Source organism: Oxyura jamaicensis, chromosome 3 (genome assembly GCF_011077185.1).
Source record: "Oxyura jamaicensis isolate SHBP4307 breed ruddy duck chromosome 3, BPBGC_Ojam_1.0, whole genome shotgun sequence".
Classification (NCBI taxonomy): domain Eukaryota; kingdom Metazoa; phylum Chordata; class Aves; order Anseriformes; family Anatidae; genus Oxyura; species Oxyura jamaicensis.
The window spans coordinates 113562010-113585473 of NC_048895.1; the positions used below are offsets into that span (position 1 = coordinate 113562010).

Genomic DNA, 23464 nt, shown 5'->3' on the forward strand with positions numbered 1-23464 from the left:
GTGCAAGAACACAGGAATAACAGAAGTTGTAGAGCTCACCCCATCATGTGTGACACTGAGATGGGGGATAAACTCCCCCAAACTGTAAGATCATCTGCTTCTGCCTTATGTCCCCCATCCCTACACTTTTCAAAATCTCCACAGCTTGGCTCCAGCGCCTAGCCACCTCCTCTCTGCCTCGTCACAGCCCCTTTTCACAAGTAATCACAGAATGGTTGAGGTTGGAAGGGGCCTCTAAAGACCATCCAGTCAACCCCCCCTGCTCAAGCAGGGTCACCTAGAGCATGTTAGACAGGATCATGTCCAGGCAGGTTTTGAGTATCTCCAGAGAAGGAGACCCCACAGCCTGTCTGGGCAGCCTGTCCCAGTGCTCTGTCACCCAAAACGTAAAGTTCTTCCTCCTATGATGATGAAACATCCTGTGGTTCAGCTTATACCCATTACCCCCAGTCCTACCACTGGCCATCACTGAGAAGAATTTGGCCCCATCCTCTTTACAGGGTCCCCTCAGGTATTTGTAGAGGTTGGTAAGATCCCCTCTACAACTTTTGCCTCAGGCTTTTATGAGAAAGTCAGGGTAAAGCTGGAAAGCATCCCCATTCCTGTTACAGCGCAACACACTCTGCACACCTTTTTGGATGCTATACACAGTGCGCCTATAACCTGACATGCACAAGGGGCACCTGATGAGCCCCAGCTCCCTGCATGGAGCATGAGGGCAACCTCTGTGAGCTGCACTTCTGCACGGGTCCTTCCATGGCCCTCCTGAAAGGCAACCACGAAGCACCCCGACCCAGTCCAACTCGGAGGGGGGCAGTGGACACATGAAACCCTCGTTAGGCCCCGTTCGGCCCCACTCGGCCCTGTTTAGGCCCACTCGGTCCCGTCTGGCTCCACTCGGTCCCGCTGGGCCCCGTTCGACCCAGTTCAGCCCCGCTCAGCCCTCACTCTCCCCCCCAAAGCCCTCCCAGGCAGCATCGAGCACCCCCGGCCCGCCCCCTCACACCCCCTCAGTGCCCAATAGGGACCGCAGGACCACCACGAGGCCTCCCCGGGCACTCACGACGCTGTTTGGGGCAGGATGGGGCAGCGGGAGGGGCAGGACGGGCCCCGAGGCGATGCCGACCCCCTCCGTCTCCTCAACACCCCTCAGGACCCCGGCCGGTGCCCACACGCACACTGCGCATGCGCCACACCTCCCCCTTCTCCACCCCTCTTCGCAATGCGCATGCGGTCGGCTGCGCGGGTAAAACGGGTTGGTAACGGCTCGGCGCTGGGACACGGAGCCGGTGAGAGCCGTGAGAAGGCAGCGGCGGCGGGGTGAGTCTGTGTGCGGGGAGTTGTTGTGGGGGTTGCCGCTGTGTTAGCCACTAGGAGCGGGGGTTAGGGAGAAGGCGGTGTTAGTTGTAAGGACTACAGCTCCCAGCAGGCTTTTCGCTCGGAGCGCCTGTTGCGCGGTTTTGAGCGCGCAGCGTTGCATGCTGGGAGTTGTAGTGCTTGCGCCGCGGGCAGCTGGTTGCTGTCACGAGAGTCCCGTGTTGTGCCGCCCGGCGGGGGGGGGTCGCCCCGGGATGCAGATCCCAGGAGCACGGTCTCCGTGGCCCTCCCTGGGAGGTGAAATCGGAGGAAATGCGGGAGGGGCGGCGGTATGGGGCCGGTTCTAGGCTCCTGTCCGGATCCCGGCGTCCCAGTGTGAGGATTCACAGAGCCATTAGGGTTGGAAAAGCTCTCCGAGATCACCTGGTCCAACCACCCCCTACCACCAATGTCACCCACTGAACCATGTCCCTAAGCACCACGTCCAACCTCTCCCTGAACACTTGCAGGGACGGTGACTCCACCACCTCCCTAGGCAACCTGTTCCAATACCTGACTGCTCTTTCTGAGAAGAAATGTCTCCTTGTTTCCAACCTGAGCCTCCCCTGGCACAACTTGAGGCCATTCCCTCCAGTCCTATCACTAGTTACCTGTGAGAAGAGGCCGACCCCCAGCTCCCCGCACCTTCCTTTCAGGTAGCTGCAGAGAGCATTAGGGTTTCCCTTGAGCCTCCTCTTCTCTAGACCAAACACCCCCAGTTCCCACAGCACAGGACTTGTGTTCCAGGCCCTTCACCAGCTTCATAGCCCTGCTCTGGACATGCTCCAGGGCTTCAATGTCCTTCTTGTAGTGAGGGGCCTAAAGCTGAGCACAGTACTCGAGGGAGGGTGTAAGAGTTGTCAGAGGACTGGGAGTGATCACCACAGCTCGAGAAACTTGTCTCACCAAGAGGAATTTGCTACATCTGAGTTGTTCTGCAAGGCTCGTGGGATGTGCATCTTCCTTTTCCTCCATCTCTGTAATAAATAAGCCAAGAAGTTAAAGGCTTAAACTATACCAAAAAGTATATCTGTACCAAGCTACCTTATAACTAGAAGGAATTTCTACTGCTGGAGGCCTTTATGTGCAGACTACATTGTCCCCACTGCAGTTACTGTGTTGTGCTGCTGATCTTGGGCATGCTGGCTTTTACTTCTACAGAAAGGTGCAGAACACACAAAGACTTGTCTAAAAGGCAGATGGGGATGCTTTTGTAATCATCCTGCACATAGACAATTATGCCAAGCTTCAGGCTCACTGTATTGTGGCACTTTTTTCCTTTTGCTTGTTAATGTGCAGTTTGTATCAGATGGATTATAATTGCTGGATTCTTTGTTTCCTCCTTTGCCGTTTGGTTTACGGACAATGAAACACCACCGTACATCTTCCAGTAAAATGGGGGAGACCGCTAATGAGGGAACAACAAGAAAACCTACCAGCAAAAAAAAGGGAACGGATGGAGAAAGAAGAAAACAAGCTCAAAAAAGAAAGGTAATCATTATTTTGGGTCAAATAAGGTAAAAAATAACCAAAGAAAGAAAGATGGATATTTGCCCACTTTTCTGGTGGATTTCATAGATTTCATACCTTTCATTAAAAGTAGTCCTCTTGAGAAAATGTCCAGTGTGGACAGTTCCTTTGAGACCATTGTGGCTTAACCTTGGTCAGCCACGCACATCTGCTTGCTCATTCCGCCACAGTGGGATGGGGATGATATAAAGGTAAAAGCGAGAAAACTTGTGAGTTGAGATAGATATAGGATAAAGCAAAAGCTTTAGATATAGATATAGGGTAAAGCAGAAGCTAAACACCCAAACAAAGCAAAACAAGGAATTCACTCACAGCTTCCCATTGGCCAGCAGATGTTTAGCTGTTTCCAGGAAAGCTCCATCATGCATAAGAGTTTATTGGGAAGACAAATGCCATACCCTCAAACATCCCATCTTCTTTCGCCTGCCTATTACTGCTGAGCACAGTGTCATGTGGTATGGAATAGCTGTTTGGTCAGTTGGAGTCAGCTGTCCTGGCTGTGTCCCTCCCAGCCTCTTGTGCACTCCCAGCCTTACTGGCAGGGCAGTATGAGAAGCAGAAAAGGCCTTGATGCTGTGTAAGCAGTCTTCAACAACAGCTAAAATCCAGTGTTATCTGCGATGTCTTGGTCACAAATTTAAAATAAGGTGCTATACAAGCTGCTGGGAACAAAACTAACACTGTCTCAGCCAAAACCATGATACAGACCCCCTGCCTTAACTAGGAACTGTGGAAACCAGGGCGCAGGTGTGTGTGCTACTGTGTGTTTGGTCAACAGGGGGAGGTGTTGCCTGATGGTTAACAAGAAGGCAAGCTGGCTGTAGTTTTGAAGACCTCCATAGCCTCTGTTTGAACAGAGTGATGAAATCTAAGTTCCTTTGGCTCAGGTGACATTTATTCAGTCCTGGAAAATATTCTCTCCATATCGCAGGATTGGCCTGGGCAGCTTACTATGGGAAAGAGTTTTCTTAACAGCTCATGCTTGAGTAGCATGAGCTCAGTGCTGGTTAGGCGAACATCTTGTGAATTTATTTCATGACCCATTCTTGGAATGGGAGGGACTAAGAAGAATGAATCACTTTTCTTAACCTGCTTGAGATGAATTACAGTGTCACAGTTCAGAAAGCCTTTTTGTAGTCAGTAGTAACAGATGAATGTCAAGAATTGAAGTGTTTTCATGTGCTTTTTATGGCAGGTTAATGGTAGTAAATAAGGGGTTGCACAGCAGAGAATGTCTCAAAATTGCAGTGTTTGTAGTAAATCTTTCTTTTCAGGGAGTCATTCAGACAGTCAAAAGGAAAAATAAGGAAGATGAGGATTATTCCCCTGCAGGTAAGATTGTATTCTTTCCTTATTTTTAGGAAATAAGGAAATTAAGGAAAAATGTCTTTCCTCACAAATAAAGTGCTAGCAGTAACTGCTGTGAATTTACACAAGTAGGAGAATCAACACAGCAGGGGCCTTGTCTTGTTTGTATCTCCAGCAGTTTTGGAAAAGTATCTGGTTAGAATGGAAGCTGTTGCTGTAGGAAAGAACCTTTTGTATTTTGTGCTTGTAAATAAAAGACACCATGTAATATGGATGGATTTGACCTGATATTTTTGTGAGATGGAAAAATCCAAACCATTGCATCTTCAACTACTGCATGACCGAGTTATAAAAAAGCTGCTTATCCAGGTTCAACAAATCATATCTTCTCCATTCCTTCTGTTATCAGGTGAAAGAGGTTATTCAAAAAAAGTGAAACTAACCAGTGCTAAAACAGAATCTTGGCAAACCCTCTCAGAGAGCAGCAGGAAGTTTCTGGAAACCGTAATGGACTCAGGAATACTGTAAGTGCCAAATATCCTGGTGATTCTTTTCCTTATTCCCCAAGGAATAAAGTAAAAATCATGACATTGCCCAAGTCAGAGTAGCTGACACAATGCTCGAGGCACAGTCTCCTCAGTGCTGAGCATAGAGGAGCAATCACTTCCTGCACTATTTCTGTTGCAAGTCAGGATGCCATTGGCTTTGGCCACCTGGGCATGCTGCTGGCTCGTGTTCAGCTAGCTGTTGACCAGCACCCACAAGTCCTTTTCGTCTGAAGAATGCATGATATAATTTTATGTCTGAAGGTGGAAGCTTTCAGCTAGAGAAGTTCTGACTATGTTTACTTGACTTATTGTCTTCTGTGCTTGCAGGCTTTCCGATATATTTTTTTTTTTTTAAAAACAGAATTTTGCCTTTATTTTCTTTCCAGATCTATTTTGTGCCAACAAAGTGGGGGAAAAGGAGATGTTCAGAAACACCTAAACTTGTTGAAAGAGAGGTAAGAAATCATAATTTTGAGAGAAAAAGAGAAAAGGGAATTTGTTTTACCCAGTTGTTCTGTGCCATAGTTGCAGGATTGCTCCTGGGAGCATCACACTTAGGAAAACTTGGAAGGGAGAGTGGATCAAGGAGGGAGATGTTTTGACAGTGGACAAGCAAGTGTTGTTGAAAGTATCCAGACCCATTTTAGCTACTTCTACAGAAGTAGCAGGACTAAGGAGGTATTCTTAACAGCTCTTTAATAAACTTTGTTCTCATTAAATAGGGTTTACATATGTCGGCAGCTATTTATTTTGTTATCATTTATAGAGGCAGGAGCAGTGAGCTAAATTTTCTTAAGTTCTAATTCATTTTGTGACTGTTAAAGTTAATTCAAAGAGAAGTCAAAAGGAAAAAAAAATATTAGGCCATAACTTGAAGTCTTTCTATGTCATTATGGGAACAATTGTTTGTGGCTGAGAATTTTTGCATCTGTATGGGTTGGTATGCCATACTGTTATCAACATTGGGCCTAAACCTGTATGCTTCTTTCTTTGTTCTTCTAGTATATCAAGATGTGAACACGAGCAGCTAGTTTTTCATAACTTTTCTTTTTCTTATACTTCATTTGTGATGTGTCAGGTCTGATTTCTGAGTTGCCAAACTCCTCCTGCACCTCCATATCAAATGTGTGTAAACTGTGACAGTTTGATGTATATAACAAGAAGATACTTGGACTTTAGAAAAGTATTTGATATTGTTTCCTACAGTAAACAACTGACAGGCCTATAATTCCCTGGATCCTTCTTCTTGCACTTCTTGGAGATGAGCATCGCATTTGCTAACTTGAGGTTAATGAATTTTGGAATTTGATTTTGGAAAAGAATCTAAAACAGCTTTTCTTCCTGTCTTGATACTTTTACTTCACTGACAGCAATTGGGTTAAACTGAGTTCATTTTCTCCCCAGAGAATTCATTAGTAATTTTTTTGTTTCTGTGTGTTGTTGTTGTTTGTTTGTTTGTTTGGAGTTCTTTGCAAAAACAAGTCATGCTTGCTTTCTTTTTTTATAAAGGATGCTTAGACTTTTCCAGACCTTAAAGGTGCCTCCGGGGAAGCTGTGTGACCTGAAGAATGTCCTGAGCCTTCAATTGGCGGAGAAACAAATGCTTGAGACAAATGAAAAGACTTTGATACAACTGCAGGTATGAAAGACGTGAAAAGGAAGAAAATAGGTTTTGTGATGCTGCTCCTCAGTGCATTGTAACTTTTTATTAGGACTGCTGGCTGTGCCTGTGCTTCTGTGGAAGAGTAGTCCAGTGTTCACCATCACCCACTTTAGCTACAGAGCAGAGTATTTTTTATTTTTTTTTCCTTTTTTCTTTTCTTTTTTTCAGTGACTTGGCTGATGCTTTGGAGAAGACACTCTAAGCTCTCAATGCTTTTTAAAGTACTATCAGGAGATGGAAAGGATGTTAATTCTTTAAGTTAATTTATTGTATTTCTTGTTATGTTTTTTTCCATTCTTCTGGACTGTTTGTGTAGGGACTTTTCTGCTGTATATTAAGCACAAAAGACTACCATTTCTAAAGTAGATTTTGTTCTGTTTTTGTTTATATTTTATCTTAGGAAGAAATAACTGAAGCCGAGCAATCAGCAGAACACATGGAAGAAACTATAATGAGACTGCAGAACAAAATCCAGATGCTCAAGGTACAGCTGGAGGAAGATGAAAAAAAGGCCCAGAAGGTATTGGCACTAGGTCTTGCTGCTTTCCTCTAAGGAGAAGGTGCTTCAAGAGCTAGCGTACGCAAGCTGTTTCTGTAGAGAGTGTTGTATGAACGACTCATCTGCCTTTGAGAATGTCTTTTCATTTTTTCAACTTCAGTTGCAAAACTTAAAAGTTCAGGTTTATTTATTTCTTCCTTCTAGGTGTTCCAGGAAGGTGGCACTGGGGCACTCCACCTTCCAGAACTCCCCAAGCGTAGCTTACAGGCACCCACTTTGCAGGTGAGCATGGAATATATTTTTGGAGGCAGCTTCAGTATGAGAAGGAAGGCAACAGAAAGTGCTTTTATTACTTCAGTAGTGCCAGAGAGGGCAATTTATCAGAAAGTTTTTTTCCTTTTCCTTTCTCTTCATTCAGGGGTATGTAATGAGTTTGTTCTTTAAAAACAGAACAAAACCCTAGAAAACATGCCACTTTAAGGAACACTTGTATTTTCCTATAAGCCCTATGGTTTTAGAGAGCATGTAAACACTTCTGAAGTATATCTCAGTAACCATGGAAGGAACTCTGTTTCATTCTGTGCCTTTGAATCTCTTTTATTTTAAGCTGAATCTAAATACAGGTAGGCTGCATGAATGTCTGATGGAGTGAAACTTCAGTAGGACTCAATATAATTGTTCTTTTTTTTTTTAATTTATGTTGTCTATTATTTTCTTTTTTAGGAAGAAATGTTGAAGGTAAAAAATCAGAAGGGTCTTTTAAAGGATATGAATACCGTTCAGCAGTCAGCTGATATGAAGAACATGTTAAACCTCATTGAAAAGGTATATGACAAGGTGGACTTCCTTTGAGAGACCAAAATATATGGAGTCTCCTTTGAAGCAAAACAATGTATGCCAGTGCACTCTATGTTAATGTAGAGCAGTGGGATGCTGATTACAGAAATAGCACTTTGTTCCTAATGGCTTTACTGTTTTGACTGCTGAATATAAATCTGTATCTGCATTCTGGGACTCTAATAATATAAGTGATCAATATTGATTATTGATCAAGATACTTAGCTTTTTTTGACCTGTGATGGCTTCTAATGTTGGTATATACTGCCTTAGGAGAAGGGAGGGAGGTAGAACTTGTCTTTATTTGTGTATTTTTATGTCGTAAGGTAACCTATTCCATTATATTTTTACTTTTATGTTGCACCTGTAAGTTGGTGAAAGCAGTACCTCTTAAACTAACCTTTATTTTGGAGTTAAATCCTCTTTAAACCTGAAATATGTAATAAAAATATGTTTATCTAGTGCTCAGTTGCAAGTCTCCTTTTCAACTTTCACACCTCTTTAAAACAACAACAAAAGAAAATGCAGGAGATTATATAATTTTTACCAACTCTCCAGGAATTCTGTTTTATTTTTACATTTTCATATTCACTTCTTCTCAAAAAGACATTCAAATGTTGTTTATCCAGGTCATTGGAGAAAGTGGGTAAGAACATTATAAAGCAAAGTTCTAATCTTGAAGTTGAGAACTTGCCTCACATTTCATTAGTTGCCAGCTATTCTACAGCTTTAGAGAAATAAAATGAAGTCAAAAGATCTTTTCCCCATGCACTTTCATCTCCTGTATTTTTCCAAGGTAGAGCTTCTCCCTTAAACAATGCGGTTATGTAATGCTTGGTTCTTTTGCTCACAAGCAACTGATACTCTTAATGAAACATGCAGTAATTATCTCTATTCTTCTATGAGCAATTAAAAGCCTCTCATTGTTATATGTAGGAGAATGAATACCAGACTAAATACTTGCTTGCTTTATACTCAGTCACACAAGAAATATTTATCAATACCTAATCTGCTTTTTCAAATTTTGGATAGCATCACTCTAATAGGGGAGTGCTTACAAACATAACCACTACACCACAGTAATTTAATTCAGGTTATGAATTAATGGTTATTTTCCATAGAGAAGAAATTTGCTTTGCACTGCACAAATGGTATAAAATCTTGGACTTCTATTGTAAACACATTACTGCCTGCTAAGGAAACACGGTCAGCCCACAATTTTTGTGAAGCTTTCATAGCAGCAGCATCACAGTCAGGTTCAGGATCAGGGCTCTCATTCATTAGAACTTTTATCAGATTTTTTTCTATTCGAGATTTCTGATCATCTTTAAGAGTAGATGCTCTACCCAGTAGCTCTAAAGAGTATGTTATATAATCCTTTATCTGGGCCATCAGATATGAACACTTGAGAGCTGTTGTCAATATGGAAGTGAGAAGAGTCCACCATCCTTCACTCCGATATTCACACATAACGTAATCCAACAGCTTCAAAGCTTTGGCGTAATCCTTCGCAAAGTAATATTCTTCACCCATCTGAACCATCAGATGACTTTTCATTCTTGGACATTTGTATTTCTTGAACTGCGCAACAGCATTACTCAACAAAGTAATTATTAGCTCTGAGTGAAGAACATTCTTCTCTTTCAACTGAAGGGATAAAATCCCCATCTTCTCCTTTTCAGGATCAGAAAGATCAAAGCTTAATGTTCCCTGCCGCCATGGTCTTTGCCCATAGAAGTCAAGCACTCCAGTCTGGGTTTCCAGGGGATCCGGATTGGGATATACCACAGAGGAATCATGGTTACAAAGCATACTTGCTAGTTGTTTCCGCTCCTGTGCATAGTAGGCTGCTTGCTGGTAATAGAAACCTGGATTCTGAGTTTGAATTGCTGTCAAGCCCAGCTTAATCGCTTCATCAAACAAGTCACCAAAAGCCTGAAACTGTTTAGACATCCAGGCAGCATGCTCAAAAGCTAATTCTGCACTTCCAATTTTTTTCTTGCATAAGTCTATATGTTTCCTGAACTGAGCAATTGCATCCAGTGGAGTATTATGTTGAAAACAGAGGCGACAGATCTTGTAGTTTATAAATCCTGCCATTGTCTTGATTTCCAGCATGTTTGTTTCATGAGCCCTCAATTCATGTACAAGATTATATGCAGTTCGGTAATTTTTGAGAGCGTTCTGCGTGTCCTGCTTCAGCTCACTGAAGAATGCTATTTTGAACTGGTGTCTAACAAATAAAAGCTGATGAGTGGTTTTGTTCAAAAATTCCTTGTGAGATTTGACTCTTCGTATTTCTGTGTAATAATATGTCTGTGCATGCTCATAGAATGCATTTTCCAACCTTATAATATAACCAACAAGATGATCCGTGTGTGGAAGCACAAAGAGAGATTTTCCAGAAAGGTCACAAGCATTACATAAAGCTGCTGCCCTCTCTGATGCAATAACATCTTCCCCTGGAGGTAATGGTGTTTTTTTCTGAATCAAAACCACCGCAACTTTTGTATTTCTTCCCTGCAAACTTTGCCTGACAATTTCCACCCGAGTGGCACATTCCGACTGCTTCTCTTTCCACTGAGGCTCATCCCAGTCTAGTTCGTAGAACACCACCACAAGCGCAGGAACCAAGTTCAGGTGTTTGTTCATCCAACCAGTCTTCAGGATCCCTTTCGGAATATACCATTCATAGGAAGTCCTCTTGGTGCGGCACTTGGGGTACTCGTGGTCGCTGGGCAGCACCTTGAAGGAGATGGGCACGCGGTCGGCGCGGCGGTTGGCGCAGAAGGCGTCCCACACGGCGCGGTGCACGGCGTTGTACACCACGTCCAGGCCCGTCAGCGTGACGAAGGCCATGGGGCGGCAGCACAGCTCCACCGGGAAGTCCCACTGGCTGGGGGTCATCCTGCGGGGCGGCTCGGCGCGGTTCGTCTCGTCACAGCCCCGCTCCGCTCCCCGCCCGCCTGAGGTGCGGCACCGGCACCGGTGGGCATGGAGTACAGGAGCCGCCCCGGGAAAAGGGTGCCCATATGCCAGCTATCTTAATTTCTGTGAAATGAAGATGCACCCCTCCTTACAATAAAGTCATCTCCTTGTGAGCAATTTATTATGAGAGTTTTATACTTCATAAACCACCTTGATATAACTTTGTGAACATTTTTTTAGCTATTATTTGCCTGGCACTGGGTGTTTTATGGCTGACTGACAGTGGATGTGGTTACTCTGAGGCTGTTGTGCATACATAAATAGGTCTAAGTTAAACAGGAACAGAAAATCAGATTTTAAGGAGGCTTAGCTCAAATAATTGATGGTGGATACCCTTGGGCAGAGTTGCAGAATGATCAGATATAAGTTCCTGGCTTAGATTGCTGACCCTTCTAGTAGAACAGTTCCCCCGCTGACCAGTGGGTGTGTAGCTGTGAACCTGCTTCAGAGCGAAGTGCTGACCACTTTGGGCTCTGATCGCTTTGGTGGGATGTGCAAGGAGCAACAAAATGATAATGTGACAAAACACCAAAAGTGCTGTTTGTGAAAGCTTCAACCCTGAGGAAGAGCAAGGTCTTGGGGAGACACAAACGGAGGACTGGAGCCAACTGAAGTCCTGTGCCAGGAGCTCTGCTGTGTGCGAAAATGTAGGAAGATGATTTGTGGCATTGCGATTGGTGTAATGATAGGGTTAGATGTGTTTGCATGTCGTTTTATTGCAAATCGTATGTAAGATACTATAAATTTTAGCATGCGCATGTCTCATGTCCCTGATTCAGGAGGGCTCTCATGAAAATGTCTAAACTTCTTGAACAAACTGTAAATCTGCCCTTGAGTCCTGTTTCCTACTTGGTTGCGGAATGTCCTGAGTCACTCTTGTGACACCTGGAAGCTTCTGAAACTTCAATTTCTCAAACCTTGGCTTCAGGTAGGTAAGTTACAAGCCTCAGATCTCTTAAGATTTAGCAGGAATATCACTCCATATCCCATATCAACACTGCCTTGTGCTCAAATAAAGCATCTTTCTGCATGTGCTGTCCCATAACACTAATGTTCCTTATTCTATAGACTCATATACCTTGTGGTATAAGTTATCAAGTACTAATCAAAATGGCAACATGGGTTAGCATCACAAAACTGAACCGAGAAATTAATAAAATGTCAGAGTAAATTAGTGCCACCTCAGACGTCTGAGGCTGTGTAGCTACGTTGATTCTTCTCTCTGGCAGAACACGTCTCTGTTTAGCTCAAGTTCTTAATTCCCTTACGGTATGAAGTTTAGCACTGAGAATGAGAAATGATCACTTTAATTTCACTACCACTGAGAAGAATAATGGTAATTATACGTATAATCAAGGCAGATTATTCATTGTTATCAGCACAAGGAGATTAAATGTCAATGAAAAAAACAAACAAACATGTTCTTTCAGGAGCCTGTAGAACCACAGAATGGCTGAGGTCGGAATGGATCGCTGGAGGTCATCTGGTTCAGCCCTCCCTGCTCAAGTACTCTTGCACAAGCCTTTTAATACTTCGTTAATTACGCTTACATAAGGTGTAGCTGGTTCTGTTTTTTATTTCCATCTTCCTCAAAGAGGGAATTAAGCTTTTAGGAGCAATATACCAGTTTAGAATGCTTTGGATCAAGAAAATTATATTTTAGAGTTTTAAGACTGGTCAAGGACCCCGTCTTTCCCCATGCAGAAGCAGCAATTAAGTAAATGAATTTTACTGTCTCCTAACTTCAAGCTTATTATTGCAATTTGGAAGGACGAGCTACAAGACTGAAAGCAGGTACGTGATCGGGTGGTCTATCTGTGCAATATTTATTTTTCAATCTGAAAGTATTTCCAGACATAGAGCTATAGGAACTGTCCTTATGTAAATGTAGCCATGTACTCAAAAACATCAACGCTGCATTTAGGTAAGTAGTTATACATGTACTCACACAGCACTGCTGTGACACAGAGGCAAATTTCACCTTCAATATGGTGAGAAAATGTGAGTGTGAGCTTCAAGAAAGGCAGATAGGCACAAGAAAGGCACATATGATCAGAGAATGGGCTATTTTTTTTCTTTTTTATGTTTGATGAAAGAAGACGAGCAAAGAGAGAGAATGATGCAGCATAGGGAGGTGTTTTTTAGATGAGTTGGAACACTTTTGAGAGGTAGAAGAGAGGATAAAGGATGTGGTACTTCTGGTAAGCCTTAAGATTTCAATTCTTGGACTCTTTAAGTGAAGATACATTTTTATTGCTTCTCTCTCTCTCTTTTACACACTGTAAATTTGTTGTCTTGGATGCATTGGTTTGCATTCACAGCAAATGTGGGAAGAAATAAAATGACCAAGGCAAGGCAGCTGTTTCCCATGTAGGATTTGTGGCTGTCATTCTTGCAGTATCTCCTGCTGAAGAGGTGACCTTGGAGGATGTACTGTCCCAAATTACAGCCTAAAATGTTGAAGGCTGAATCAACATACTACATGTTACTAGTTAGTAGCTAGTAAGATAGTTCAGTCATATCTAGGCTTAAAAATGGTGGTAATTGGTGGTAAGGATTTTTTTAATAGCTTCACACCCCCCTTAGTTTTTGGTGGCAGACGTATGAGAAAGACTTCTTTGTGAGCTTACCTATAACTGACCTGGCAGATGTTGCACTAAAGCTGGTGTTGAACAATAAGCTAAGCTCAAGATTTTCTGATTCCATCTTCTTCTGTATAACACCATCCCATTGTTCTCTTCACATACATCTTCTGAAGAAACAAGGGACTTGTGGGATCTATCACATTTTATGAAATTAGCAGTTATGAAATTACTAGTTACTCCACACTGCTGCTTTTCTGAGTGACTCTTACAACTTGTGTGTGTTTTTCAGGAAGGTTTATAAGGAAAATGTTGGTGCTCAACTGCTCCACAAAGCTACAGATGCTGGAGAAAATGTTACGGTGGAGTTTTCCTGAGTCCCTCAAGGTAACACAGCACTGACCTGTTGTTTTCTATGGTACTTCCATCAGCACATCGGGACATTTATCTGGGAAATGTTGTATTTCTTCTGGTCTGACTGATAGCTGCTGTTTATATGACTGCATCTGAGATATACACGTGGCCCTGTTTACTGAACTAAATCCACGTATTTAAGAAAAGAAAGAAAGAAGCAAACCTGTCCCCACCTCCTCCAAAGTAATTAAGGTTGCCATAATTACACAATGATTTGTCTTCACAATAGATAACACCTGATGTGAATGTTGCAATCTATGTGATAAATGTGTGTATATGAAAATCTAATGGTGTGTTTTCAGCTCTGTGTTGCTGGTTCATTCTCCAGTTTATAACACAGGTGCCACATTAGTGCGTCTCAAGCTGTCTTACTTCTCTTGGATCTTCATCCTACAGGTTTATGGAGCTGTGATGAACATCAACCGAGGGAATCCCTTCAGGAAGGAGGTGGTAGTAGATTCATGGTCAGACTTCAAAGCTGTTATCACCCGTCCTCAGAGGCAGGTACATATACAGGCCATTAGCTTTGTTTCTGAGAGCTTTGTGAATGGGGCGAGCTTTATCTGGGAAGCACGTAGATGGGGTAGGTGGGAACCATAAAGTGTAGCAGGACAGCCCAGGTGAATGCAAGAGTAAAGCCCACTCTAGGGAGTGCTGCTCTTTCCTAAAGCAAGCTGACTAGTGACTATAGCCTAACCAAACTTGTCTGTGAAGTACATGCTCTAATTGATTGTAAGTATCCTGATCACACTGACTGAAGAATAACTTGCACAGTTTATGCAGAGACACATTTTACCTGCATTCCTGGCACTTGACTGACCCTTACCAGGATTCTTTTGTCTCCCTAGCCTTTGTACAGGAAAACAGAAATAAAGAGCCTTAATGAACCTGTGATGGGGCAGATACAGCTGCAGGGTGAAGGAAGGGTCCTCCAGGAGTCCAGAACAGGCAGTGCTAAAGTGAAGCTGGGAGAAGCCTTGCCTTAGCCCCTGCTGTCCACCATTATAAAACAGTCTCTGAGTTGTATTCATTTGTTGGTGCCTCCCCAGCCCCAGGCTAGGAGACAGGCTCTTGTTGGTGTGGTCTCCCATTAGGTACTATGAGTACTGCCTGTGTTAGATCCTTGGCATGCTGTCTGGGACCGCCAGTGCTCCTAGGCCAGCAGTGCAGGAGTCAGCACAGGACAAGGACGATCCCCAGGTTTGGATGTTGTTGTCATACTGTTTTGGAGACTGAGAGGATTTAACAGTATTGACGTGCACTACCTGTGCTATTTCAACTCAGGGCAGAGAACGGGCATTGCTGCTGTTTTGTTTACCAGAACATGTGCAGTCTAAACATGTTGACGTTGGTGACCAAATAACAGCGTGGGTTTTGGGACAACTGGTAGAAAAGGTGGATTTTGAACAACAAATTCAGCAAGAATTTCAAGAAGCTGTCACCAGGCCTAGGTTATTGTGCCTTGGTTATATGAAGGCTTACTTCCATTGCTGCTTTCTGCTACTTTTGACACTGTGGAGAGCAGTAGATTTGTCTATTATTGAAACCCCCAAGGAAAATGTCCTTAAAAAATCCACCCTGAAGCTCCAACCATTTGATGGATCTCAGGGATTACCTTTCAGTGAGTTTTGATTCCAGTGTGAAAGGTGTGTGTGTGGAAAGGGAGGAATGTTTAATTCTATATCTTTTCTCCCCATAATAAGACAGATGACCTTGACCATTATACTAACGCACATGCAGTTTTCTACAAGGAGCCACATGCTTACCAGGAGCTACTTGAAAACACAAATGCCATCAACTGGGGACAAATTTTTCAGATTCAAGGTATAGTCCTTACCTGGTTTAAAGGAAAAGAATAGATTAACTTCTTGGTTTAAAAAGTCTTAATGGAGTATAGATCCTGCTATTCTGCTCTGCATAAAGGTTTTTTTGTACTTATACAAAACACAAGTTCTAAGCTATGGCTTTTGTAGGATTTTTGTTTATGAGCTGAGAAGTAGTTAATGTGGTAATTAGCAGTCTAATGAGAGCCTGTGCTTGGAAGCTGAACACAGACACTGCTGCCTGCTGAGGCCTCATCTCGAGTACTTTGCGTGGTGTTGGGCGGCACAATATCAGAAGGGCATAAAACTATTAGAGAGTGTCCAAAGGAGGGTACAAAGATGGTGAAGGGTCTGGAGGGGAAGGTGTGTGAGGAGCAGCTGAGGTCCTTGGTTTGTTCAGCCCAGAGCGGAGCAGGCCGAGGGGAGGCCTCATGGAGGCCTGCAGCTCCCTCATGAAGGGAGTGGAGGGGCAGGCGCTGAGCTCTGCTCTCTGGGGACAGCAACAGGACCCGAGGGAACAGCATGGAGCTGGGACAGGGGAGGGTCAGGCTGGGTGTGAGGGAAAAGTTCTGCACCCAGAGGTGGTTGGGCACTGGGACAGGCTCCCCAGGGCAACGGTCATGGCACTGAGGTGCTGGAGTTCAAGAAGTGTTGGGACAACGCTCTCAGACATAGGGTCTGGTTTTGGGTGGTGCTATGTGGAGCCAGGAGTTGGATTCAATGGTCCTTGTGGGTCCCTTCCAACTCAGGATGTTGTTTGATTCTACAATTCTATATTTCTTTAGAATATATATATTATATATTACACAGACAGTTATATATATTTGGGTGAATTCTATAATTTTGGTGATCTCAGGTACCTGGCTAGTTCTGTAAAAGTGTAATAGTGGACTTTATTTTAAAAAAACAAAACAAAACAAAAAGCTTTTTGAAGTACCTCAGTGTTTATCTTTGTAAACACAGGGCTCCAGGATGGAATATGTGGAATATCCAGAGCTGTTGCTTTATCTAAGCAGGTAGATGTGAAAACATCCTCCTTCCGGATGGTTATCCACTCAGACCCAGACACGCTGCCAGATGTCAAACTTCAGTATGTCTAAGAACGCTGTATCATTTATCAATGTCATTGCAATACATTTATAGAAAATATATTTACATAAATAATAGGAAGACTGCTAGGCTTCCTCTGTGATAAAAATCTGACTGAGGAATTACTTGTTAAGGAAGTAATTCAAAACTTAAAACTTACCAATGTCATTCTTTAATCTCTATCACTTTTGCAGGTTTATATTTCAGAATAGTCCCCATCCACTCCTCTCTTGATGTATACATGAGCTCCACAGGCCTCCTTTCCTGTGTCAAAGCTCCTTAGATTTGGCAGATAGATCTGGGATTCCCACAAAATTTGTTTTTCACAAGAATACTTTTCACAACTGCTTGAAACTTTCTAAGTTCTCTACATTTGCTCTGCCAGTGAGATTTGTCTGACATCAGAGCAGAGGAGCATGAGAACCAGAGGCTCCATTTTTTCCTGGGATAAATTTCTCAGTAATGGATTCAAAATCCAGAGAGACTCTATGGGTCTTGGAAGATGAGAGACTGGAAATCAAATCCTTTCCACTCCTTTGTGCCAACTATATGACACTGGGGCTACTTGTCTTCCTTAACAATGTTCACATTTCTTGTAAGGAATAGGGCATCTCTGGAATGTGTTGTGTGGATTCAGGAGTCTGTATAAGCAAAGACCTAAAATGGAGCATCCTTCCCCTCTACAGTTATTCACAAAACTCCAGACTACTGAGCTCAGGTCTCTTTCATTCCCCTTTCTAATATAGACCTGGAAGCCCATTCAGCTGGAGAAGGTGGCTTTAAATCTAGTGTAGTAGTTTGTAGAACGTGATGTACAGTTGTTTTTTTTTTCCTAATCCATTTTCTGTACTCTCTTAGGATGGACCCTAAATTCACCCTGGCTTACCTGGACATCTCCCATTCTAGCCTGCTCAACAAAACCTGGTCGAGGGGAGGCAATCCAAGATGTGAGAAGTACCTCGCTAACCTCATTTGCTCCTTCCCAAGTGTCTGTGTCTTAGATGACAAGGGGTATCCCCTCTCCTGGAGCCTGACAGACCAGTTTGCCACCATGATTCATAATTATACTCTTCCAGAGCATCGGAGAAAGGGTTTTAGCAGGCTTGTGACTACCACTTTAGCTAAGAAATTACATAGCTGTGGCTTTCCAGTGCAAGGTAATGTCTTGGAGGCAAATCTGCCATCTGTAACGTTGCTGAAAAGTATGAATGCCCACTTTCTTCCCTGCTCATTTTTCAGAGTGATTCACACACCTTTTCAGTTTCTAGCCAAACCTCACTAATAACCAAACCTCACATACCTCTGCATTTCACATGCTGGAGGAGCACTTTGGTGGAATTTAATAATCTGGGTGAAATCAGAAATGTTACAGCATAAGCCTAAAATCAAATATATTAACCACTTATGACTTCTCTGCTTAGAGGAAACTGCTCATGGAAAATCCAAAAGACTCAGGAGTGGTTGTAAGTTTAAGAACTGTTTGGTAATTAAACTGTAATGGATATTCTCATTGTACTGGTTCTGACTGAAGAATTAATTATTCCTTCTGTATAACCATTTTCTGGGATATCTGCAGCACAATACTTGGATGTCTCTAACCCTGTCTGCCTGTCTTGGTAGAAGTCCTCAAGCCTTTCCTTTCCCTAATTAATTTCCCTCTTAATATGTGAAATTAAGAAGCAAGGAAATCTACAAGGAGAAGTCTGAACTAAAGAAGATTTTTTTTTCCTGTCCTTTACAGAGACAAGTCTGTCTCCTTTCTCTTGTTGTCAAGAAATTAATTTTCCCGACCAGCAGGTATTCAAAGATTCATGAGAGAAAAACTGGCATGTTGAGAATTTTCTTGAACCAAGGGGATCCTACAATAGCAGGAAAGCTTATAGCTGTGTGTGTCCTGCCCTTCAGTGGTGTGTACTATGGGCACCCTAGAGCTGGATGAATGCAAAGCATCACTCTTGACTGAAGTGTCTTAGGTGAGGTGGGAACTAGGAATTAATGTCACTGCTTCAGAATCTGATTTTATTTCCAAATATATCTGAAGACTGAATTCCAGAGGACATTGATAACTTTTAGTATTTCCTTGTATTGTGTAAATTACTGTTCTCGGCCACCTCTTCCAGCACCTAGATCTCAGCCTGAGAAGTGTACCAAAATCAGATCTCTACTGGGAAATAGGAAAATGAGAAATTCGTTATACCACTCTGGCACTCAACCTTGATCTGGAGATAGACTGTGTTTTCTGTTACACCTGTGTACTTTCAAAACTCTGTTTGGATCCATCTGGATCCAAAGTTGGATTGTATAAAGCCCTGAGGAGTCTGGTCTGGTTTTGTGCCTGACTCTACTTTGACCTCCTGAAGTCCCTTCCAACCCAAATTATCCAGTGGTCTTGTAAGCAAGCGAATCCACTGGCATTCAAGCTTGCACCACAGTTTTGTTGCATTTTGGATTTGAATGGGTGTGACAGGAAGCAGGATGCAACTGTGAAGGGAATATGTGCCTTTGGTTTCTCCTTTCTGGTGAATTTACTACATATCTTTAGTATTTGGGGGATATCTCTGTGCAAACATATGTCCAGCACTTCTGGTAAAGTTCCTTTTAGACCTGAGATGAGCAAGTCATTAAATACTTAATGAGGACTTTTAAAATTTAGCATTAAGTTTCTGTTTATCTACTGAAATGGAAGGGGCCACGATTGCAGCACCTCACATGAATCTGGTTCAGAACAAAAGGGATCCTATTTCCTTTTGAAAAGGAGATTAACTAAAGCCTGAGGGAGAACCAGTTTTGGCAATCCCTTCTGACAAAGAAGGAAAACGGAAAGGTGGAGTACAGACATGGGCAGAACAAAGAGTCCAGGTGTTGGAAGGGAGCCCTGTAAAGCTGTTCAGATTTGTTCATGAATTCATCTGGGAAACAGAGCAAAAGAGATGAGATGAAAAACCATGGTGGGAAAGGGAAAGAAGATTTTAGGGTTTAGCCTGTTGGAGAAACAAGGTTAGGTTGGTCTGTTGACTTGAGAAAATGAGCCAGGAGCTTCAGGAAAAGGACCTTAAGAACCAAGTCTATGGAAAGGTTCCGAAGGGACTGGGGAGGAAACTTGGGCTTGTTCATTATTTTTTCTGCCTATTGTGGTACTAACAGCAAGGGTGCCCTTAGTTCCGTATAAAAGTAATTTGTCTAAGTAAGTGGGCTCCCATGCTGTGAAGATTTAATGCACATAGCTCATGCCTGGGAGCCGCATCATAGAAAGACAGCGAAGATAAAGTTATTATACACACATCCAAGGGAAAACTTGGTATATCCAAGAGACTGCAGGCTCTTCCTCCAAGGTCTGCCTCTCATCCAACCTACTGGCTCAATGTATGCCAACACTGTCACTCAGATCTCCTTCGATTCAAACAGCGTTGTCTATGAGCATAACATTGGCGTATTGCTGGCCGAACAGCTGGCTGAGAGCTTCTGCACAACAGCGGTCAAGCTGCTAAAAGTTCAGATAACATGAGCTCTGGCTTCTCGGTACAAAGCTTCACACATTACCCAACTGGTTGGCTTGCTGCTTTACTTCCTCACATCTTTTGGCATCACTAACAGTCCAGTCCAAGGGGCTAACTAACAGGGACATGGGTGAATTGGGAAAGGCAAATAATTGGTAAAGGTAAAATATACGTAGACCTTTGGAAGGGTCAGAGTTGATGGCAAATAATTGGTAAAGGTAAAATATACGTAGACCTTTGGAAGGGTCAGAGTTGATACTGGCTTGATGCCTGCAGGTCAGAGAAGAGATAATGCTTAGAGACATCCTTGGGCTAATTACAGCGTACCTGACAGAATGGTACTAATGGAACTTACCTCTTCTTGCTAAATCTATGTCTGGAGCAGACCTTTTGCCTGAGAGATTTTGAAATATCAGCAGTTCCCAGGCTAAAATTATGGGATTTTCTAAAATGAAAAGAAAAAGTGGATTGTGACATTTCATTTTTCTAAAATTCAATTATTCCATTACTATTTTAGCGTTTTGCATTTCATATTGCATTAAATATGAGAATGTCACTTGTATGTACAGTGCAATTTGAAATACATGTAGTGTGTCTGGGTCACTCACATACATGGTTGACAGGTATGGTTTCAGAAAACCCAGCTATGACTGTACTCCATCATTTTTTAAAAAACTGAATATATTTTTTGAGCAAAGTGGGGATTCCTGGGTGGAGAGAGCCATTGGAATATGAGAAAATTTCCACAAGACCATAGAGAATTAAGAACTGTAGGAGACCATAGTATTATGTTAATGTGTGAGCGAGTGCACAGATGCTTATACTCCTGACTCAAAGGCCGATAGGGGCTTAAGGCAGCCTAGCATTTCAGGATGTTTTAACATAATATTACAATTCTTATCTTTCTCAAGTTCAGGGAAGTTCTACCATTGTCTTTGATATATCCAGGTCTCTACCTCTAGATTCTACCTTGGTCATCCCAATTACACCATTTTTATAGAAGCTTTGGAGATCTTATAGAGAGTGAGAATAATTTCCAGGTACCTACATCCAGTGTTTGCTTGATTCGAATACAGAAACAAAGCATTTGATAAACAACAGCAAAACCTCAGCAAAAAGCTTGAGGTGGTCATACAGTGTAGGATCTGGCTATATGAGAGGCAGAATTTCAGGTTGCCTAGGGAAATAAAGGTCATGAAGGAAAAAGCAGGGTGAGTTCAGACAAGACCGGTGACTTTTCAGTTGAAAAGCCTCAATGCACAGCTGATGCAAGGGAGATTTGGGTTCACTGCTTTCAGACACACGGGCTCTCTGATTTTGTCTCACCCTGAGAAAAAACAGAAACTCTCCCTCCAGCAGGTGCACCACAAATGTTCATTGTCTGCACAGGGGGACAGTAGGAAGAAAACGAGTTTGCACAAGCAATATCTTGGAGGGTCTCTTCTGATCTGTGATGAGCAGGTTTCCAGTGGTGTATAAATACTTAAGTTTGGGGAAAATTCTTTCTGCAGTGTCTATTCCAAAACCATTTTATTTTTCATTGTCAATAGAAGAGGGAGGAAAAGCAATAAGCACACAGACGTTGTGTTTCCCTCATGTTTGGTGAGGGAAATATCCCCTACACACCCTATGGTGATCATTCAACAAACAATGATGTTCTTTGCACCAGCACTTTGCCAAAGTGCCCTGATGTTCCTGGGTGGCACCTTAAGGACTTTGGGGCTGAATCAAGAGTACTTCTCAACTCCCAGACTGCCTCCTGGGAGAGAGCAGAAGGGGAGGCTTGAAGAGGTTGTGTTGGCTCTCCATCAGTTTTTACTTCCTTTCGCTGTCACCAGAAGGTGGGAGCCCTCTGCCAGCTGGAATTTGCAAACCGTGTTTATGCAATATTTAATAGAAAGTCAGAAGGTGTATTACAAAAGCAACAGATATTTGCTATGGTTGCATGCTTTATTTACTGAGGTTATCCAGTTACGGAATATTCAAGAATAACCTTTATGGCTGCCTGGACTTGGGTCAACTTGGATTAAGGTTTTTCCTTAGAAGTCATCTGCCATAACAAATAAACTCTGATTTCTTTGCATATGGTAGTCTGTGGCAGACCTATAGGATACATCTATACTTGTGAAATAAATTTGTGGGACTGTTTAATTTACTCTTAGCATTTTAAGCCTTCCATAATTGTAGGAAGGTCAAGAGAAAACAGCAGGGAAGAGAGAGGGAGTATATTAAAGAAGAAATTTCCACTTTACAGATGCAAGTGTCACATGCTAGAGGGAGAGTTTCTGTTTTTTCTCAGGGTGAGACAAAATCAGAGAGCCCATGTGTCTGAAAGCAGTGAACCCAAACCGTCCAAGGTGATTGAGCAGACCAACAGAGTAAGTGCTATCATGATTATAACTGTGGGTCTTTCTGGTGAACATTGCATGGGAATTAATACCTTGGTTTGAGTACAACTGAATTCTCTGTTACTCTGAAGTGTGTGGGTGTTGCCTGGAACAATGACAGCCTTTGCAACAGTTCTCATCCTGATGATCTTGCAACACCAACCTACTGTACCATAATTCATGAACAGTCTGGCATTGCCATCTTTCAGATCACATCCACCTTCTGAACTAGAAAAGACCTAGAAGAGGAGATTTAGCTTCTCCACGTCTGGTGCCAACTCCTGGCAAAAAGCCTTCGGCATCCTTAAATAAATGGTCTAATGATGGTCATCGTACATCTCAGACATGATGTAGTTCATTAAGCCAGTTTAATGAACGTTAAAGTGGTCGGCTTTGATAATATATTGAGATGCAATGGCCTAAATGTTGCTTTAAGGAAAACAGGTTTATGTTGGGGAACTGGAAGAAGGCTGACCTAGGGCTACAGGTGCCAGCAGATGGCGTGACATGGTTGTGAGATGAAGCCAGCTGTGAGATGAGCTAAGCACTTCATGCTGCAGTTTGGGTGTTTAGAACCTCTTATAACAAGCTCCAGCTCCGTCATTTGCTGGTACTAACATGTCACAGCAAGATCATTATGGGCACTAAGGTGCCCTATTGAGGTTTCATGAGATTTATGTGTTGGACAAGCAGATCAGAATGTACCTTTTAGGGGTTAATAGTAAGGCTTTCGTTCTTACTATTCATCATGGGTTGGCCATGCAGTGAAACAAGAGGGTACTTTGGTGCCCTGGGAGTGTATAAAAAGCCTGAATTATGGAGTCTAGGGTGGGCACCCTCAGCCAGTGCTTAGTGGTGTAATGAACAGGGGCCTGTTTTGCTCAAGAAAAAAAATAAATCATAATTTTGTCTCTAATCTCCAAAATGAAAAGAAATAGTGTTT

General features: G+C 42.7%; 3 protein-coding genes across 4 annotated transcripts; 2 read left to right on the plus strand and 1 right to left on the minus strand.

The window, feature by feature from the left end:
* Positions 1-1066: 1066 nt before the first annotated feature.
* CENPQ (centromere protein Q) lies at positions 1067-8257 on the plus strand. Of its 2 annotated transcripts, none has more exons than XM_035320667.1 (9): positions 1067-1320; positions 2748-2847; positions 4161-4218; positions 4604-4718; positions 5129-5197; positions 6252-6381; positions 6806-6925; positions 7109-7186; positions 7628-8257. In XM_035320667.1, exons 1-9 carry the CDS (start codon positions 1082-1084, stop codon positions 7754-7756), a joined length of 1038 nt encoding a protein of 345 aa, XP_035176558.1. In that variant the 5' UTR covers positions 1067-1081; the 3' UTR covers positions 7757-8257. The 2 variants fall into 2 exon arrangements, with proteins under 2 accessions (XP_035176558.1, XP_035176559.1); XM_035320668.1 differs by having other exon boundaries at positions 1202-1320; positions 2719-2847.
* Positions 8258-8842: 585 nt separating this feature from the next.
* LOC118164490 (trafficking protein particle complex subunit 11-like) lies at positions 8843-10702 on the minus strand. Its single transcript, XM_035322035.1, has one exon. It carries the CDS (start codon positions 10646-10648, stop codon positions 8843-8845), a length of 1806 nt encoding a protein of 601 aa, XP_035177926.1. The 5' UTR covers positions 10649-10702.
* A 2918-nt stretch (positions 10703-13620) lies between these two features.
* Positions 13621-17919, plus strand: GLYATL3 (glycine-N-acyltransferase like 3). The gene is made up of 5 exons (XM_035322036.1): positions 13621-13698; positions 14122-14229; positions 15429-15549; positions 16512-16638; positions 17496-17919. The coding sequence occupies exons 1-5, from the start codon at positions 13621-13623 to the stop codon at positions 17917-17919; spliced, it is 858 nt and encodes a 285-aa protein (XP_035177927.1).
* Positions 17920-23464: the final 5545 nt, after the last annotated feature.

What these genes read in the sequence shown, in the direction of transcription:
- CENPQ (XM_035320667.1), top strand. Translation starts at nt 1,082, where the DNA reads ATGGGGCAGCGGGAGGGGCAGGACGGGCCCCGAGGCGATGCCGACCCC. An exon ending in AACAAGCTCAAAAAAGAAAG is followed by an intron (nt 2,848 to 4,160) that starts GTAATCATTATT and finishes CTTTCTTTTCAG; the next exon opens with GGAGTCATTCAGACAGTCAA. An exon ending in CTAAACTTGTTGAAAGAGAG is followed by an intron (nt 5,198 to 6,251) that starts GTAAGAAATCAT and finishes TTTTTTATAAAG; the next exon opens with GATGCTTAGACTTTTCCAGA.
- LOC118164490 (XM_035322035.1), bottom strand. Translation starts at nt 10,648, where the DNA reads ATGACCCCCAGCCAGTGGGACTTCCCGGTGGAGCTGTGCTGCCGCCCC.
- GLYATL3 (XM_035322036.1), top strand. Translation starts at nt 13,621, where the DNA reads ATGTTGGTGCTCAACTGCTCCACAAAGCTACAGATGCTGGAGAAAATG. An exon ending in GTTTTCCTGAGTCCCTCAAG is followed by an intron (nt 13,699 to 14,121) that starts GTAACACAGCAC and finishes TTCATCCTACAG; the next exon opens with GTTTATGGAGCTGTGATGAA. An exon ending in TCACCCGTCCTCAGAGGCAG is followed by an intron (nt 14,230 to 15,428) that starts GTACATATACAG and finishes CCCCATAATAAG; the next exon opens with ACAGATGACCTTGACCATTA.